The 20,000-nt window shown below is 34.1% G+C and overlaps 4 protein-coding genes and 1 non-coding gene across 6 annotated transcripts; 3 read left to right on the top strand and 2 right to left on the bottom strand.

Moving 5' to 3' along the window:
- Nucleotides 1-858: 858 nt before the first annotated feature.
- LOC114804949 (small nucleolar RNA U3) lies at nt 859-1,072 on the top strand. The gene has a single exon (XR_003753060.1). It is a non-coding gene; the product is annotated as a small nucleolar RNA U3 (small nucleolar RNA).
- A 5,275-nt stretch (nt 1,073-6,347) lies between these two features.
- On the top strand, nt 6,348-7,213 carry Pyroxd1_1 (transcription initiation factor TFIID subunit 13). Its single transcript, XM_011195826.3, has 3 exons — nt 6,348-6,639; nt 6,706-7,045; nt 7,101-7,213. Exons 1-3 carry the CDS (start codon nt 6,595-6,597, stop codon nt 7,121-7,123), a joined length of 408 nt encoding a protein of 135 aa, XP_011194128.1. The 5' UTR covers nt 6,348-6,594; the 3' UTR covers nt 7,124-7,213.
- Nucleotides 7,051-8,702, bottom strand: LOC105219580 (pyridine nucleotide-disulfide oxidoreductase domain-containing protein 1). Its single transcript, XM_011195825.3, has one exon. It carries the CDS (start codon nt 8,700-8,702, stop codon nt 7,224-7,226), a length of 1,479 nt encoding a protein of 492 aa, XP_011194127.1. The 3' UTR covers nt 7,051-7,223.
- Nucleotides 8,564-9,605, bottom strand: LOC105219582 (28S ribosomal protein S18b, mitochondrial). 2 transcript variants are annotated; one of them, XM_054227086.1, is made up of 3 exons: nt 9,455-9,605; nt 9,151-9,386; nt 8,564-9,096 (listed from the first exon to the last, which is right to left on the bottom strand). In XM_054227086.1, the coding sequence occupies exons 2-3, from the start codon at nt 9,216-9,218 to the stop codon at nt 8,766-8,768; spliced, it is 399 nt and encodes a 132-aa protein (XP_054083061.1). In that variant the 5' UTR covers nt 9,219-9,386; nt 9,455-9,605; the 3' UTR covers nt 8,564-8,765. The 2 variants fall into 2 exon arrangements, with proteins under 2 accessions (XP_054083061.1, XP_011194129.1); XM_011195827.3 differs by having other exon boundaries at nt 9,151-9,555.
- A 1,327-nt stretch (nt 9,606-10,932) lies between these two features.
- LOC105219583 (protein rotatin homolog) lies at nt 10,933-17,342 on the top strand. Its single transcript, XM_011195828.3, has 2 exons — nt 10,933-11,123; nt 11,179-17,342. Exon 2 carries the CDS (start codon nt 11,193-11,195, stop codon nt 17,139-17,141), a length of 5,949 nt encoding a protein of 1,982 aa, XP_011194130.1. The 5' UTR covers nt 10,933-11,123; nt 11,179-11,192; the 3' UTR covers nt 17,142-17,342.
- Nucleotides 17,343-20,000: the final 2,658 nt, after the last annotated feature.

The following is a 20,000-nucleotide window of genomic DNA, read 5'->3' as shown; positions in this document are numbered from 1 at the left end:
CAGATGTAAGCTACACTCAGATTTTTTTACAAAATGGAAAATGGGCGTGGCGTCGCCCACTTATGGGTCAAAAACCATATCTCAGGAACTACTCGACCGTTTTCAATGAAACTTGGTTTGTAATAGTTTCCTTACATCCCAATGATATGTTGTGAAAATAGACCAAATCGCTTCACAACCACGCCTACTTCCTATATACCAGAACTTTGAAGACGATCTGAATCGTTTACTTTACAATATATAAAGTAAGCACTAGTGAAGATATCGGTGCAGAGCTTTGCAAAAATACTATGTTTATAGTATGGCAGCCCCATTCTAAAAATCGCCGAAATCGGACCATAGGTTTTTAAGGCCCCATATATCGAACACGAGGGCCTCAGTGCTTCTAACCTAATATTATGGTTTCCAACTTTCAATGGACTTTATGCACTATATATGACGAATATGTGGGTCAAATTGTATATTATTAATATAAATAAAGTTAAATGAATAAATTGCGAGAGTATAAAATGTTCGGTTACACTCGATCTTAGCCCATCCTTACTTGTTAAATATTCTTTTTGAATTTATACTTCTTATACGACTTCGGAAAAGGTTGCGATAATTGTTTAACGCTTCAGTGGAGAGGGAATAGCCTTGAACAATTAACGCGAGAGAGAGAGAGAGTGAATGAGATTAAAGCAGAGAACTTAAAGCACTTGCCATGTTTATGCTATTTGAGCAATTCACATGGGTACGCATATGTATGATTGTATGCTTACGCAGTATGTTTCTTTCGTTTCTGTTTCATTTCTGCGAACTCTCAACTATTTTGGGTGACTTTTCGTTGAAATACTCTGCGTTGGCCGTTGAAAAGTTAAGACTATACTTCACAGGATCATTTCTGTAGTCAGTCTTCCTTTACTTTCTTTGCAAATTGAAAGTATTAGCACCCGCGATGAGGAGGTATATCGTTTTATCTGACAGCGTGAGGTTTATGAACTTCATTTCTAATTTTGTCTTGTGGCATATTAGAAATGATGTTTCTTCGATGATCGCTCGGTTACAACGGATAAAACGACTTCTGAGTGTTGATTTTAATGAATAAATTCCAAGGTTTTATACAAATAATTATATATAATAAAACCAGTAGAGTATAGCGAACAACCGGTACTCCTTGCGGGAGATTTCAATGTAAATTTCTCATTGCCAGAAGCTGAACGATTACTGGCATTCCTCAGAGAGAAATTTTCGTTAGAAATGATCCTACGACAAAAGGAGGTACGACTATTGATGCGGTATTCGCGAGAAATATAGATAAAATATATGTAAGGCATTTCATATCGTACTTTAGTTATCATAATCAAATTGTAAATATTATAGATATCAATCCGTCAGAACCCAGAAATGATAATTGATTTGGGCTTTGCTTTATAAAATGTGCATAATATATTTATAAAATGGGAATTTAAGAAAGTGTTGGTCACTCCACCATATTTTTATCCTTTCCCTCTCGCTAGTTTTCTTTCATACAAAATTATATGAATTTCTTGGAATATCACTAAGAAATATAACTTCTTCCGCACGTAGGAACTCCACGCACCAGTTTTTCTTTGCACACCATTGTGGCAAAACTGCGTTTAATCATTTTTGTAAAGTTTATAATACAACCTATCACAAGAACTGCACCAGATCAAAGATACTTGAGAATCAGGAAAGCCTTGGAAAAATTTAAGAATCAATTTTATTGGGTTGGTTGTCGTCAATCAATAAGAAAGTTCATTGCAACTAAAGTGTCGAGTTCCAAGAGTCATGGTCAGATGAAGCAGTACAGTTTGGGAACGCAATTTGAGCAATTCGCCATGTTTTTAACTGGTCCATTCCCAGTGAATCAGGAAACAGGAGTGTTTTGTTGGTCAGGACAGAGGCGTATCCAATTCATAAGAGACTGACGAGGTGGTGGACGTGGACATCAAATGTTGGGAGATGTACCAGAAGCTATGTGTCCAGAAAACACCTGCAGTTATATTCCATCCACAGTCCGATTGCATGGTGGAACTATTTATCCGATATTTGGAAAGCATTTAAGGAAGCTGGTGGAAAGATACCACCACAGGGACAGAGTACGCCGATATATCCTTGTTCCTGGCATATCAACCTGCTGTCCAGGAAACAATGGAAATAGTCGACGATAATTTGAATGATTTAAAATTTAGGATTCATGCCAATGGATCCGTGTCCTAGAAGACGAGATTAGAGAGAGAAAATCTAAGCTTTTGATTCTGGAAGTATGTCTAATCGGGACGATTAGACTTAAATGGAGGGCAATGTAACGGAAATGGCACCAGAACAAACTAGAACTGACAATCGAAATCGATAACTTGCCAGATTTATCTAGACATCGATATTCGTAGTTGCCAGAATGTTCGAGCGGCGATATATTGCTTGCAATCGACTATATAAGGGCTGCCGGACTGGCAACAAGACACAGTTCTAATAAGAGAGTTATCAAGTGAGGACAATTCTAAGGAGAGAGTTGTCGAGTAAAGTGTAAACAAGTTTTAAGTTAGAGTTGTAAAGTAGAGTATAGAGTAATAAAGTGTTAAGTTATAAGGATTTAGAAATAAAGATTAATGTATAGCCATTAAAGTGTGATTCTTATTTGACAATCCAGTGATCGAACTAAGGGTAGAGTTTCAGCGTAAACAACAGATTTTGGAAATCCGTTACAATATGAATGTAATGTGCAATGAAGGGATGAACGATCACACATATACAAGAGTTTCGGGTACTTTTGTCAATTTGTCCTTAAGAATCGCATAGAAACCTTACAGCATAAACTGCTAAATTTTAATTGCCACTTCAAGGCTTCTGTCTCGAAGTCATGCTGTTGTCTAAAAAGATGTGCCCTTAAGAACGCATATATTTTTACTGATGTTGCTTGTCGATTGTCATCGTCTATGTGCAACATGAAAACCGTCAAATTTCAATGTAAATTCAATTCACAGTCTGGAAATCTAAAAAATGTAGATTGAAAAAACTCTTTCTAGGCGTTTTTTTATATTATTACATCCCAGCACTTTTATTTATTTTTTTTTAATTTCGACTGTTGTTGCACTGTGCAAGGGTTTTGCCAGACAAAGAAAATCCCCGTAATGGTTTAGTACAATAACGATAGAAGGCAAGATTACGACATTAGTGTCGTAATCAGGACCCAGAATGAAGAAGAATTGTGAAATCGAAAACGAAAATTTAAAACATAGTTAACCAAATTGAACAATTTTCAGATAAAATATGGACGTAATTCTTAAAATCGTCATCTATAAAATGTTTCAATATAATAATGCATATTTATAATTAAAATTGTTTGTTTTGTTACAAAAAGTTCGCAATTTTTGCCAACTTTTTTGTTAGTTGGAAAAGTGAAAAAAGTCTTTATATACGATCTTTTTGTACTATTGTTATTAATTTCCGTCATTGTGCACTTTTATTTCAAGTTAATATATTTTTCACTTGGAATTTTAAATAATAATAAAGCAGTATCGCTTATTTGCACCTTTTGGCTTTGTTGTATTGAGTTGTACAATCGTGCAATTTGGTCACGTAATAGGAAATTGAAACCCAGAAAAGCTAACTGTAAACAAATGTCGTAATCTTTTATTCTATCCTTCTTGGCATTGTATATTTAAATAAATTTACTTGTTCATTTATTGCATTAAATGTATCTACTGCTCGGATTCATTATTATTGACACATTTAAACAACCATGAGTATTGTGAATGGTCTAAGTTTTGTAAACTTCCTAGCATTGTCTTTTTCTCCTTTACTTTTTGAGTTTTACTAGTGACAGACAAGCAAAATTACTGGGTATTAAGAAATACTAATGTGCATAGAAAATAGATGGCAGACTTGTGCTTTTAGACAGTTGATTGAGAAATCTGCTTATTCATTATAAAAACGAAAACAAATCTATCTGCACATTTTCGTCTCTATTGTAGATTATCGCACCCTTCTGTCGAGCCTATAAGTTCTCAAATTTAACTTTGCTCTTTTATTTTATTTTTTTAACAATTTTGAAATACAATACTTCAATATTCATTACATCCTTGTTGTGCTCAGCTGTTCTTTTAATTATGTTTCTTCGTGGATCTGATTATACATTTATAAATTTTAAAATTTGTACCCAGCTCAAGAACTATACACCACAAAAAATTTTAACATTTATGTCTCTACCAATTGACACACACAACAGAAAAGAAAAAAAGCTATTCAGTTCAATTTGTATAAGAGAGTATGATATATCATTTAAATATGCATAATATAATATAACTGTTTTAGAAAATGGAGGAGAATAATGACAAAATAAATAATGAAATATATTTCAGTGTTTGTAAAAGAAACGTACTAGAATTTGAGAAGATTATATGAAAGAGAGTAACGGATGAACACGAATAGAGTTGTCTAACACAAATTGCTCGCGCGAACACACTAATACCTGAGACAGACATGTAATACATATTGTAGTATGCTTCAGAAACCATATGTGTATCACCGGTGTTCCGAAAATAAATTAAATTCAAAATAAACTGAAATCAAAAAACAAATTTGGGAAAAAATGATGTGAACAATATGTTGAGAAGTAATAACAATAATAGAAAATAATTTTTTTAAGATTGTTTGTCATATGCTTTGCTTTTATTTATAATTAAATTTTGATTGCATTTATTTGTAGAAGCTGATGGATGTTAACATAGTACAATACTGCATGTGTATCACTATGCTGGTACACGGTTTATTGAGCTTTTATTGTCGTACACATTGTAGTACGGAAACCATATGTCTGTCTTAGGGATAATATAAGAGTTTTCAATAATCAGCGACACAAATATTTGTGTATGGGCGCGGTCTACTGGGATATAGACGCTAAATAGTGACTTTTGTTTCACAATCTAACTCGGACGTTACACGGGAAATAATTTGCTTTCACGTTGCCGCACACTCACACTTTTTTACTACCACCCTCTCACTTTCCGAACTTGAAAGCCATCTTGCTTTCAATTATTGCGAGCAAGAAGTGTTTCAAGTTGATGATCAAGAAATGATCAGCTGAGTGCAGAGTTCTCCGATTTTCAAATTACAAGTATTAAAATTCTAAAATCAATGACGAATAAAGTTGAAATAAATGAATTATTCCCTTTTACGAAATTGTACACACACAATGCATTTTATGGAACATGAATCTTCCGACGTATCTACAGATTAATTTAAAATATAGACTTATGAATCTATTTTGGCGATAAATGGAAGCAGTTTCCTTGACGTCGACATCTCTGTAACAATAATTAAATATCAAGTTGCCTGCAACCTACGTCATGGCTTTTAATTTATGCCAATTTTGACAATTAATTCGTATGATCAACTTGAAAGCAAGCTCTTTCCTGTGTAACGGCAGCGTAATAATCGAACCCAGAGTAAAGCTCCAGTTACCGATGCTTGACTTGACCTAGAGAGACTTGAGAACTGTCACATAAAAGATCCGTTTAATGGGCCTTGCATATATTTGATTACCGAACGCATGACTTGACTTGAAAGTCTGTTGAATTTAGAACTCTAAGTTACGTTGACATTTGTACTGCTCTACCTCTCTCACTGCTTCTCTTTTCATTCTCATTATGACACTATTCCAGTGTTGCCTGAATGTTTTCGTTTAAAATTAAATATGTTAAAATTCTAATCTTTAATATTTATAAATCTTCAAATAAAGAAAAAATTAGATAATTCAGAGGAAAATACCTTTTTCACAACAAGTATTTTTTAATGTGTTTAATAAATAAAACTTTTATTTTATTAATAACGCAAATACTTGTTTAACTTTAAGTGCAATAAACAAATCAAATCAAATAGGTTCGATATGAGGATAATTTTTGCAACAGAAACATAACTATTGCGAATCTCTCCAAGAATTTGTGGTGATCTGCTCAGAAAAAAATATTTTGCGAATTTATGTAATGAAGAATTGATTGTAAATGTTCAAATACAATTTGAATAAATTATTTATTCACCTATCATTTATACGCTTGGCTGGCTCCAATTTATTACATCTTCTAACAATTCTAAATATCGAAAAACTGAACTACGCGTGCACGTTTCTTTTGTGCTATTCTGCTCAAAGCTATATTCATATATGTATTTATTAAAGAGTTTTCTTTCAAACAGAAAATCTTAACGTGTTCACAGATTTCCTATTAGTGAAGTTTTTTTGTATACTAGTTTTAAAATCTTCAATCTTGGTGATATTTTAATTTAAAAAACTTAGTTTTAAAGCTAAATCTGAACATCTGGCAACTCTACCCAGAAACTATAATAATAACAGCTGAAGTTGAAGTTGTGTGAAGTATAACTGCATCTAAGTTTTCCAAGCCAAATTTTTCGAAGCTGAGTCAAGTCAAGCATCGGTAACTGGAGCTTAAAGTGTCAAAATAGATGAATTATTTTTAAATTCATTACAATACCTATCGATGCATGTATATCGATAACATTTTCACATTTACATGTTTGTTTTATCACTATTTCGTGTTCGGGTATTAATAAACACACAAATTATCTTTTGTTAAAATGGCAACAAACACAACTATCGACGAGAACTTTGAAACTCCTGATGTAAATTAAACATCACAACATAAATCTGAACGTTATATTTACGTAATTGTTATGAATCTATTTCAGTTCGACGAAGATGAGCTTGGAGAGGAGCAGTTTGTGTCGACCACGGCTGGAAGAAAAAGGCTATTCAGCAAAGAGCTTCGTTGCATGATGTATGGATTTGGTGATGATAAAAATCCATATACCGAGAGTGTGGATCTGTTAGAAGATCTTGTTATTGAGTTTATAACGGAAATGACCCACAAAGCAATGGAGATCGGCCGTACTGGGCGCGTTCAAGTAGAAGATATAATATTCTTAGTCAGAAAGGATCAAAGGAAGTATGCGCGTGTCAAAGATTTATTAACTATGAATGAAGAATTAAAGAAAGCTAGGAAGGCATTTGATGAAATTAAATACGTCGGTAAGTACAGAATGCAAATATTTATATTTCAGAATTGCATCTACTTTTTTTTTAGGTAATGAGGCAAAAATCAAATGACAAAAGGCAAAATAAACAGAGGATTTTACGTATTTTAATTTAATTTCAAATTATGTATACTTATATGAATAGAAACAAAATATTTTATTAGTAATGACTTTCAATCAAAGTAGTCTTCAATATCGATATCCGGATTAAGAATGTCGTCTCCATATGGGGTAAGATCAATGCCGTTTAATATTAAATTTTCGCAGGTCTCCGCCAGTTCTGTATTCCCAATCAAAATTGCACCCAGTAAACGTCCATTCTGTAGTACAAACTTTATATACTCCTTTCCAGCAGTACTGCGGATTAGTAACTCGTAATCGGTTCCTAAACCTTGGCCGTTATATAGCCCAAGGAGTACAACGGGATAACTAAATAGCTGTGTCACATGTCCGAAAATCTCAAAACAGAAGTCTTGATAAATCACTTTTTTTTCTAATTTTGCACCCATACTACGCCCTGCCATACAACCCATCTGCCGAGCTTGTGTCCACAATCTCATTTGGAACCAGTGCTTACCATGATCCCACATAGCAGTGCAAACATCTCCAGCAGCATATATGCCTTCAACATTTGTTTCCATCATGTCATTTACTGCGATTCCACCGTCGGCAGCCAAAGTTAGAGGAATCGAGCACGAATAATTATGAAGCGGTTCGACACCGGTGGCAGAAATAAGAAAATCACATTCAATATACTCTTCATTAGAGAGAGTAACAATTAATTTGTTATTTTCTTCCTTCATTTCCTTAATATGTGATTTGAAGTGCATAATAGGTGAATCAGTTGTAGGTAATGCATTACCAGTCAAAGTAAAATTCCTGTGCCAATCGGGTCCCAAAGCAGCACCATGCAATTCTTTTTCTTTACTTAATTCTTCCGATTGTGCTTCTTTGTATCTTAGTCGTTTAACAATGGCATTTGTTTCTGTTTTCTTTTCGCCAACATTGCTTATCTCTGATCTCTTAAGGCGTATTGATTCTTGAAAGAAATGAGCTGCACCAGGATCTACAAAAGTTGACGCGATGTGATTGTCCTTGACAACCCAGTGTACTTCAATTCCATGCAACTCATAAGCCAGTTCGCTTGCTATACCACCGTTACCCAACAATGTTACACATTTAGCATTTTTTAAATACTTCTGCAGTGTCAAAACTGAATCGGTGTCACGGATTCCAATAACTCGTGGGTTGTTACAGAGAACTAGGTTAGGTGTAGCTCCAGTACAGAGACATATAGATTTATAATAAATGCGTCGACCGTTCTCAGTGATTACGTAATGATCCAACGCCTCGATATTCTTAAGGCGGTCAACAAAGGTTAAAATTGTAGGTGCCAGGGCAGCTTGACCTGAGTTGTTATCATTCAAAGGCCGCTCTTTCACATCAAATTTATAAACATATCTTGCTAGGGGTTCTAAATTAGCTATAGTTTTAATAATGCTCGATTCTGTTATTAAAGTAATGCTCTCCTCTGGATGGTATGTTGCTAATGTTTCCGCACAAGTGACACCTGCGATTCCACCACCAACTACGAGGAATGTTGATGAATGCTCTTCGAATTGTAAATTATCGTCACTACCATATGAAGTCATTATTTTGTTTCTGCTATATAAAAGTTACTATATTATTATTTAAATTTGAAGAGCTATATTTTGTTATTCTTTTTTAGTTATAGTTTTTCCGTAGTATTCGTCAAGATCGAATTCTCTAAAAGGCACGTCAAAGGTTATTAGACCGTAATCACGGGCACGTTCAACGGCCACTGTTAATTCAAAATGTTTTTTCTGGCAAATACCAGTTTTAGAATAACTTAGAATTTGACCCGTATGTGGCGAAATGAACTGTTGCAGCAAGTCAATATTACGATGGTCCAACACTAAATATTCATCACGACAAATAGGGCACGGATTTCCTGTAGATATTACTCCTTTTCTAATACAAGTTTTACGTGTTTTACGTGGTGGAATTGCTCCTTTGTGGTTGCGTCTACGATTAAAAATTTGTTATAGAAATAAATCTGAATGTCTATTTGATTCGTACCTATATTGCTCCCAAACTAATTGATCACCATAGGTTTCTTTGTAGGCTGCACTTTTCAGGTATCTCATTGAAGTCTCTACCGGAATAACTTGTGTTCGGTCATTATTTTGCCTTTTTATTTCATCGGCAGTAAGGTTATTGGATTCAGCACCATTTGCGTTTTCATCCGGCTTTGCATCACACCTTAAGCGTGCACATGAATGAAAACTTGTAAGCCCTTGGGGATAAACAACGCGCTTAACAACAGAAAACTTTTCATTAGTAAGATTTCTAGAAATTGTCCTTAAAATTGTAATCATTTTACTTTATGTTGATGAATAACACTATTTTCGATCCTAACCAAATATTAAATAATAAAACAGTTCAGTGATACTTTTATCGTAAAATGTTTCTCGTTTAATGAGCCCGGTAATAAAATATCGTAAATTATACGATATCGATGTTTTTAGTTCATTCCTAGCTGTAATAAACCCAATAAGCGAAAACCATGTTTTGTTAACTTCTGGTATAAAAATATTAACTTTTATAATATGGAAATTAGAATGTAAAGGTTTTATATAGCTAAAATAAATTGACATTTTAACTTTTTTTCTATAACGAATAAACTACAGACAAAACACAAACACTTTCATTTATTGACTGCATTGTAGATGGAAATGGAAAATATCAATTAAAATGTAGAAAGCAACTTAATAGACAACTTTACTTTAACTTATATACTTCATTAGAATTTGTTTTTGCTCCTCAAATATAACATCAACGACCTTGTCTTTTCAAGAACACTGTGAATACGTTCTTCATTGTTCCTCCAATTCCTGTTTGTGATGATTTTTGTGTTCTCTAATCTCCTAACTGATATCAATTATGCGTATATCACTAGAATTAAATAGAGTAAGACACCTTGCCATTAAGAGTAGCATTGTTCGTTTTGAATAAAAAAAATCGCAAAAATGTATAAATTTATATTTATATATGTTTGCGCTGGCACAATTTCGATTACTTTGGCGCCGCGATCTGAAGATACCGTTGAAAAGAGGAAATCCCCCTGATTAAAAAATATTTAGGTTATTTAGGTTATAGGTACCGCAGACGATTAATTTTCGAGATATTCGGCTTTAAAGATCAAAATATCAAAAAATTCACATATTCAAATATTTGAAATTACATTATTAACATTCAATAAAATTCTAATTTTACATTTATTTACAGTTTTTTAATCAACAATTACTTGATTTAAAAATCACTTTTCACTCTAAGAATTATGTGTTTACAATTATGCGGAAACGAGCATCATTCCATCTAAATTCCTCTTTTTTTGCAAAAATTCCTCTTCTTTTATTAAAAAAAATTAAAAATCACATCGAGGACAGTCCTTTATGTTGCTAACACTTGTGTTGGCTCGACCTGGGTTATTTTTTTTAAAGTGCGGCCGAAGGCCGCCAATGCTGAAATACGCGAAAAAAATGCAAACATCCCTGGAATGAATTTTTTATACATATTTGATGCAGAAGAAAGTTCTTCATAAATAAAATGTAGTGGTGCAAAATCCTCCACATATAGCTTCTAAGGTGTGGCAACGCTCACTGGGTAAAATTCAATTTAAAATAACTTTCAACTATTAGAAGAATAAATTTTCCGCTGATTGGCTCACAGCCCAATAGCATAAGAAGTGATTTTTGAGAACAGATGATTCATTCGTTGAAATTGCTTAGCAATTAACATGGTATTACGCTCAGTGTGTAAAACTCATATCTTCTCTATGTATAAATCGATAGTTTTTCTTCCTATTGAAATCATCTCAGATAAAGCGCTTTATTATTGAATTCAAATATAAAGAGAAACTTATTTAGGTTTAAGTTCCTCAACGTTACTATTTATTATTGCGATAAATTGGCTATAATGTCTTAGAATTCGCAATTAAATAGACAAGGAAACGTTTATTGGAACTTATTTCTTAAAATCGTTTATTTTGGGTAAACCGTATACTTATTTCATTTGAATTTTCATGATTACTTTAAGCGCTTATAGGTGCAGATGTAATTATGTCTCTTCAGCTGGATCCTTCAATAATACAAAAGCTTACACATGAATCTTCTGAAATACGATTGCGTTCATTTGAACAAATTTGGAATAAGTTAAATCGTGCTTTTGAACACAATGAAGAAATACAATTTAAAGCGGGTGACTTATGTAAACAACTTATTCGTTGGTTCGGATTTGAACCAATATGTGAAGCGCATCGCGTGCTACAACTTCTCATAAAAATTTTAGATTCCATTTACAGCGAACAAGCTGTAAAACAACTGGGTGTGAGTCGCTTTAAGCGAGAGATGGATAAGGTCAAATTGAGACTTAAAAAATATCCGACGGAATCACAAATGGTGGAGGTAATAAAAAGTTTACTCGGCGAATACCAAGATAGTAAAGTGAAAAATCAAACAGATAAAGTTGTTGAAGTTTTTGACGCTATTTCGCTTAATGACACAGATGGAAATGACAGTGCTCAAGGTGACAAGATGTTAAGCAATTTTGTAGCTAATGACTATGAACCAGCGTGGTCAAAACCGACACCGGCAGATTTTACAGCACTTAGATTTATAGCAGATCTCTTAAGCAATACAGATGTTGGAAAAGATGAAATGACGAATACCCTTCTTCACCTAGAGATCACAATGCTGGATTATCCCGCCGAATATTTGCTACAAGCTCCACATGTGTTTTTGCGCCTCTTACAACTATATAGCATTAACGAATTTGAAAAGTGCAATGTATTGGAAAATGTTACTAGTCCAATTAAAGTTTACTTGCGGTATCTTTTAGCAAGATCAAAAGAGCGTTCTAATATAAGTGCATATTCAATAAATACAGCAGTAACACATATGACCGGAAATATACAATTAAAAGTCAGTACTATTTTGCAGATTGTTCTTGTAAAGAGTGTACAACTTTTGGAAATATTAGTGCACGAATTTAGTAAAGAAATGCAACATATTATGGAAATTGTTGGAGACTGCCTTGAGCTGTGTCGCATGCACCAATTAACTATTGATAACAGCGTGTTGAAAAAGTTATATAAAACTATTCTTAGTCTTAAAATTTCATTTGAACAAGATGGACATTTTACATTAAAAAGAATTAAATATCTTATACTTGTATGCCTAATGGATGATATTTTAGATCATAATACGATTGAACAAAGGGAAAAAGACGATGCACAAATGTTAGACTTTCTGCTGCGTGATTATACTTTCAAAGTTAATTTCCCACACCGTTACCAAACTATTGAACAGCGAAAAAAAATATTGGCTTCTCAAACTTTTGATCAATGCCAAAAGCTGCAACATTATGATAGTTGTACCCATTTTGCAGTATCATTACTTCAACATCCCAAAACAATTAAAAGCGAATCAATAGTAATGAATGAACCAAAAATATATGTTGCTTTGGAGAACTTGAAAAGTGTACAATTAACCGAATACATATTCAATTCGATTATAGATTGCAACGCACAATACTTATCAAAACCGGAGCTAAGGACGAAAGCTACAAAACTATTACTCCAACTCTTGCGCTTAAAACATGAACCACTGAGGATACATGTCTACAAAATGCTTTCTATGGCTGTAAAACGGCATTTTGCATGCTTAATGGAAAGTGAACGCTACTGCATTGGTTTGACGCATGAACAGTTATTGGAGAGTCAAGTACTGGGGGTACCATTAAGCAGTGAACTACTGCTCCATCTGATTTACGTATGTGGAGATGATACAAATGAAAGTATGAGCAAAATAAGTGAAGAAATAATATCACTAATATTAAAATCGCAAAACCTATTGGGTGAACATTGGCTGAAATTGCTTGAATTGTTTCTACCGATATTGCCTTTACTACAATGTTGTACACAATCCCAACAAATTGTAGTACTGTTGCAAAAACTACTTGATCCAGATACAAAACAGCTGCCTTTTTTGACAGTGTTGCAAGGTAATATAATTTTTATGTTTCATCGTGACAGCAACGTACGCAGCGAAGCTTTAGCGCGCCTTCTTTACATAATGAATACAGTGCCAGACGCTGACAAATATGTACCAAATCTGCTTCACATAAGCGATGTAATACCAAACGATGTGTGTATTTTAAAAACTCCTCGAGAATTTCGCAGAATATTTACGGATGTTAATTCTTCTTATGAACGCGAAACTTTACATAATTTGTTGAATATGTTAGAAATGTCCGATGTGGAACCAGTGATACGCAAAACAACATTAATGCAATTGAATGTGATGTGCCAGCAATGGCAAAGTTTAGCTACATTTTGTGAGGAAAGTGCTCACTATTTGATATTACAAGTGCTTGAAAATTCACTATTAGTTGCTTCGTATGAAGATTATACCGGCGCTGTAATTCCTGCCATCAGTATACTTTGTAAAGTGTTGTTGTATGATGCTTCTTTGCGTTGCGAACTATCAGATACACCAAATATATATATTTTACTGTTACGTGCGCTTGCTTTATATCAAAATGACATACAATTGCGTCAGGACGTCTGTGTTTGCCTATATCTGCTGCTTTATTCCAGTTTCCTTGTAGTGTTAGGCAATGAACGGGTTGAAGCACCCCGGTTGTTAGGTAATTTACAATTGCCGCTGAACTTCGATTTACAATCATTTGAACAACACAATACAGAGCTTTATGAATACGAAAAAATATTCGAAAATAAATCTGAAGCCACATTGTATTTGCGGCAGCTATTAGCTAACACCTTCTGTGACAGTCAAATTCCTGTGCCCAAACAGTACTTGGAACAACAAAAAGATTATGATTTTGACGTAGAATTGTATTTGACATTGCGGGATTGGCGCCTAATGAACGCTACGAATTCGAAACATAACATACAACGTTTTTTACGCGCAATTCTAAATGCGACCGATCATAAATCGTTGATAAATGCGAGCATTTCATTGCGATTACAGCTGATTCTGCGAGATCAACAAAACGCTAATACCTCAATATTGATACCCGACAAATTAGCCGATGAACTTTATGGGCTGATTAGCAAATACTTGCAATTACCGCCGGGTAATGAGTCGGATTATGAACTTTTCGAAGAATTGGTTGACCTCTGTCAATTGTGTGTACATCTGCAATTGACGGTAGTAAGTATACGGTTGGTAAAGGAGTTCATTTCCGATTTTCAGCATGCTATTATTACACTACTTAAGAATGAAGATACTTCGCTACGTTTATATCATAAATTATGTAATTTATTGAAAAGTGTAATGGAATCAGTCAAATCTATAAATGGAGAAGAAGAAAATTTACGTATTTTACATAGTAACTTATTTGAATTGATATTCCAACTGATCACGCGGCACTTCCAAAAGCGTGATTTCTTACGCATACGATGTTTGCTGTATCTACAGACGTCACTAAGTGCGTACGATATTTCCATTGCCGATGACCAGCTCATGGTATACTGCAAACGTTTTATAAAATTATCACTGGTATTAAAGTCATTTACACAAACCGGGTCACAATGGCAGATTGATTGCCTGACTATTGTCTGTCGGCTTTATGCACAGTTGGAGGAACCACAACGAAATTTTAAGCTCTGCCAATCATCAATCAAATACTTGAGTGGTCTATGCGGGCATTGTGACCGAAAAGTGCGTGCGCTGGCATGGTGTATTTTAACATATTTTTCACGTTACGACGAACAGCATGATAACAGTACATCATTGACAACTGGTATTGAGCTTCTACAAAATGAGTTATCTTATTTGCCTGGAGGCTTTATGGCATGTTGTTTGTGTACTTTTTTGGATGTCGGTGAAACAATAGTGGTACGTCAGTTAGCAGCCAATTTATTTATCAACTTTCTCAGTGGCAGAGATATAATTGAGGATGCTTATGAATTGCTTACACGACATACATTTCTTTCATTTGCTAACGAAGCTATACGCGGATGCTGCATATTCGAACAAAATTTACCATTACACTTTGATTTTAATGCGCAAATCAGCATAACTAATTGTGATTTAATCAGTTGTTTTTGTCGAATATGCGCAAGAATGTTGAAAAATAAACCCGATTTCGCCAGAGAGTTGTGTGAGAGTGATTTCATGTTCAAATTATATGAATTACTGAAAATTCCACCGGCGGATGCGAATCCAACATACCATCTTATGTGTGGCGATATATGTCATTTGTATGGCACATGTTATCCCACAAATTTCGCTTTACTGCAACGCACTTTGTGTCGTGATCAAATTTGGCTAAAGAACTTTTATCAATTGTTCGACCAACCACATACACTGGATACGGTGACTGTCAATGTGCTGCAGCTGCTATTGGTGCTTTGTAAAGATGACATGGCTTATGAGAAACTATGCGAAATCATTTCGAAGGCGCCCGAATCACTAGTGCGACATTTACTGCGCGCTTTTACCATTGATCACCTTAACACACCTTTACAACGTTGTTCCTTGGCAACGCTGAGCTTATTGCTAATCAAAGCTCAGCACAAAATTCAAGGTCATAGTAGAGCAAATCATCTTTTAGCAACATTGGAACGCAACGTCGCAATGATGGACAAAAAAGACATTATTGCACTTAAAGCGGTGAAATTGAAGGAAATACTGACGTCCAGACAGCGTGACAATTACAGTGAAGAACTAAACGCTTCTAATGTTGACATGGTGGCTGATGATACTGTGAGAAGTAAGCATTCGTCGACGTCAGTAGCAACGAAATCTGCAGTTGCGCTTATTTTCGTGGAGTTATTTCGGCTATTTCAACACCTCTACTCAATAGTGACTAGCAAATTTACCAACGCACCAACCAAAGCGCAAGTACAAATAAGTGAAACGTTGGGCGTTTTGCTGAGTATTTCTCCTGGCGCGAGGTTGGCGGCAAAACATCTGAAACTCTTCGATAAAATAACGCAAGTTTTCGATACATTTTTCGAACAATTCAAGTGCTCTGCTACAACATACGTACGTCGTTATGGCGAGCACAAAAAAGTGGCATTGGTAAAGAATTTTCAACTTTTGCTTAACGTATATTTCCATTGGTTCGCCGCTGCTGATGCAGCACTCACGGATAATCTGCAGAGCATAGGACTCTCCAAGCTAATAATGCAACTGTGGCCGTGGCTACCGCACTCTGGTGAATTAAAAGAGTTGACACTGCAGGTGTGTTGTTATCATAGCGAGCATTCGTTTGTCGTGTGTCAGCAGTTTGCAGTGCTGTTTTCCGGATATGCACAGTCATTGCTGCAGTTAGTCATTAAGTTGGTTGTGGCCGAAACAACGAAGGTGAAGGCGAATACTGCCGATAGTTTTCCGGTTATTAGCACCGGTTTACGTGTAGTTATGAATTGTTGCTCCTGTGCTGAGGGTCGCGTCACCATAATTAAGGCACACATGTTGGACATGTTCGATAGTCTGCATCCGTTTCACTTAAAGTCACCTAAAGTTAAAGCGGATATACTGCGCTCATGGTTGCAGTTTTGGGAGTTATTCTCACGCTATCCGGAAGGTGCGCATACGCGCAATTTGAGGGCGCTGAGTGATGTAATTTTACGATCTCCTCCCAGCAGCACTACACGCATACTCACGCTTCGTATATTGCGCAATATGTGTTTTCTGGCTAGTAATCGTTCGGCTTTGATGACATCAAACGATTTCATTTGTACTGCTGATGCGATTGTCAACGAACGACTGAATTTGTCAGCAGCACCAAATGCGGAACAGAAATATGCATCATATGAAGAACAGTTGATAGTCTGTGTAGGTGTTTGGAAATTAGCATCTGGTGGTGCGAAATACGTTGCTATGCTACGTACCACCAATTTGGCCAAGCATCTGCGGCAGTTGCAACAGCAGTTGGAGGCACTCGTGGAAACTGACTCCAAGAAATTCTCTCAAATACCCTTCTCTACAGATTTGTCCTATGTTCTTGATGTAATCTTAAATATTTTTAATAATTAGTTTTTGTTGTTTTAAAATATTGAAGTTGTTTTAGACGGATTGTTAAAAAATATATACATAGTTGTAAATACTTTTAAAGCAGTTATAAATAAAAATTAAATATAATGAAGTCTTCTTAAAGATTATATTATGGAAAGTTTTGTATTCTTTCAGTGCAACATTCAAAACTGTTTAATTAAAGCCTTATCATTTTCATCTTAAATTATGTGTTATTTATTATTTTGTAAGGAAGTATCTTAACTCGTTTAAATTATTCTTAATTGTGAATTACTTAATACATAAAGCATGTCTGCAATAGCAAATCTAAATATATTGGATTTCACTTTTACAGAATTGTTTATAAAAAATATATGATAATAAAATTGTAGTCACATTTATGATAAAACCCCTTAGGTATAGTCTGCTCATATGGCGCCATTTTGAATCATAAGCAACTATTTTTATTTTAAATATTGTAAATCTCAAGATCTGATGTCTTTGTTTCTAAAACAGGCATGGTCAATTCATATACTGTTGAACTTCCATAAGTCGAACTTCTATATATTGGCAATAGAAGTAAAATTTCATATAAATTTCCTTCCATAATTAAAAAAAATTTCCTAGCTCTCGTACAAGGAAGCCATGCTTTCCATTATGTCGGGTAACTTTAGATCGAATTAAGATTCCTTTTCCATAATCTTTATATTAATCGAAATATGTATTTGTTATTTTAATATTTATGAGAAAAATATAAATCCGTCCCAATTGAAATATCAACATAGCTTTTCTAATGATAAATACAGCAGTATTCCGAAATAACGAATTTATTGTCAGGTCAGTCATTTATTCGTGAAAAAAAAAACAAAAGAATAATTCAAATGTTCTCTTAAAGGAAGTAATGTGCTTTAAAAGTAATTCAGTAGTGGACATAGATTTTATCAAATAAATTATTCCAAAATGGACCAATTCAGGAAATTACCCAGTGCGGAATATTTACTTTTGTAGCTGCAACTCATATTTTTCAAGAGGTTTACATTTTAAATTAATTTTTTTTACACAATTCTGGCACATATACATCTTTTTTGGCCCGATCAATAATTTTAAGTTTTTCTATGGATTTAAATATTTTTCTTTTTGGACACAAATCGTAGAAACATTAATATATTTATTGCTTCTTTTGAATATTTTCAAGTTTCCTTTTTTCAATTCTGTCGTGGTAAGAGATTTTATTTTATTTTAATTTCTTTCTACATATATGTATATTCATCAAGTTGTTCGTTAATCCGAGTACTTAGAAATCCCCGATAACCGTTATTTATGACACTCAATGTAATAAATTTGCTTGTTTGTTATTAGCTGTTTTCGTTAAAATGAATATTCGTTATTTCGGAAAACTTCTGTGCATTTAATTAATTATAACTTATACATTTTTAGATGTTTTATATTTTCCAAAAATAGATGGCGCCACTGTTACTGTACAAAACCCGCTTAAAGGTTTATGAAGAATGAAGTGGTGAACACAAAGACCACAGTACATACAGTAGAAAACCTTATTCGTGGGGAATTCTCGGTGGTAAGATAGCCGCCATCTTGGAAAAACGCAGTGCTGTATATATTGAGTACTACATTTTAGTAAAACTTTAGTCATAAAATATCAAATATTATGTATATAGCTGTCTTATATAAAGCGAAATTATTTATTTATACTATATTTCAATTATAGAAGATTTTAACATCAATGTGTGCCACATTATTGCAAAAAAATTATTAAATGTAGATGAGATATTTCATAAGTGGTGAGAATAAAATATAGCTCTCATACAAGTACTTCTATGTGGTACGGTATTTTTGGTCACATTTATTTAAACTTAACTGGCACAAAATTGCTGGTTTTTTTATCCATTTTTGCTAGTTTTTACTTAAATTATTACAAACAATTTTATTTAAAATACTTTGAATTGCAAAGCTTGGAAGTACACAAAAGTTTTATAAGCTTGAAATGATAAGTGGTTGCCTCCTTATTAAACATTTTTAAAACAAAATATGTCATGATCCTATTGAATAGGATCATTTCAAACCATAGGGTCCAAGGTAACAAGAATCAAAATCGTCATTTAATAATAATATAATTTTTATGAAATTTATAAAAAGCTCAAGAGCTTTTACTAAGTTTGACGAATCCTACACTTTTTATTTTGTAAAAGTATAGGCGTCTTCAGAGATCTACCCTTTCTCGAATAATGTTAAAGACAGCAAACAATTGTGCATTTTAAAATATTCATTATACATATAACCATATAAATATGAAAATGAATTTCTCTGAAGGAAATCGTTTTCAATTATATCAATTTCCATACAATGTCTAATAGATTGCTGACTATCTATGGAAGACATTGCCAACGTTTGAAAAGTTTGCCAAGAACTATCTTGAACTAGAACAACATACTCTTTCAAGGTTATTTAGTGAAAATTATTCAAATTGTTTAATAGTAATATTAAATTTTTTAAAATTTGAAAGCGCCAAATACAGTGTCACCAACCCAGGGTTGTATTTATTTTAATACAATATTTAAAAATTAGTTGAATCGCTTGTACATAAGGGGCCATCCATAAATTACGTCATACCTTGAAGGGGGGGGGGGGGGGGGGGAGGGTATCATTCAGAAGTGACATTGTGTGACAAGGGACAGGGAGGGGTCAAAAGCTTTGTGACATCACATTTAAAAATTTAGGGCAATATCGTTTCTCGCTCTGCTGCGCCCCTGGGTGCTAGACTACTGGCTGCTCTGTACCACGCCGATCACGCAGCAGCATAATTAAGTATCTATTATTTATTGCCTAGTCATTCGTTGTCTCTGTACTTTAATATTTAACTAAATG

The sequence above is a fragment of the Zeugodacus cucurbitae genome, chromosome 3 (genome assembly GCF_028554725.1).
Source record: "Zeugodacus cucurbitae isolate PBARC_wt_2022May chromosome 3, idZeuCucr1.2, whole genome shotgun sequence".
In the NCBI taxonomy this organism is placed as follows: domain Eukaryota; kingdom Metazoa; phylum Arthropoda; class Insecta; order Diptera; family Tephritidae; genus Zeugodacus; species Zeugodacus cucurbitae.
This window is presented reverse-complemented; position numbering and strand designations above follow the sequence as displayed.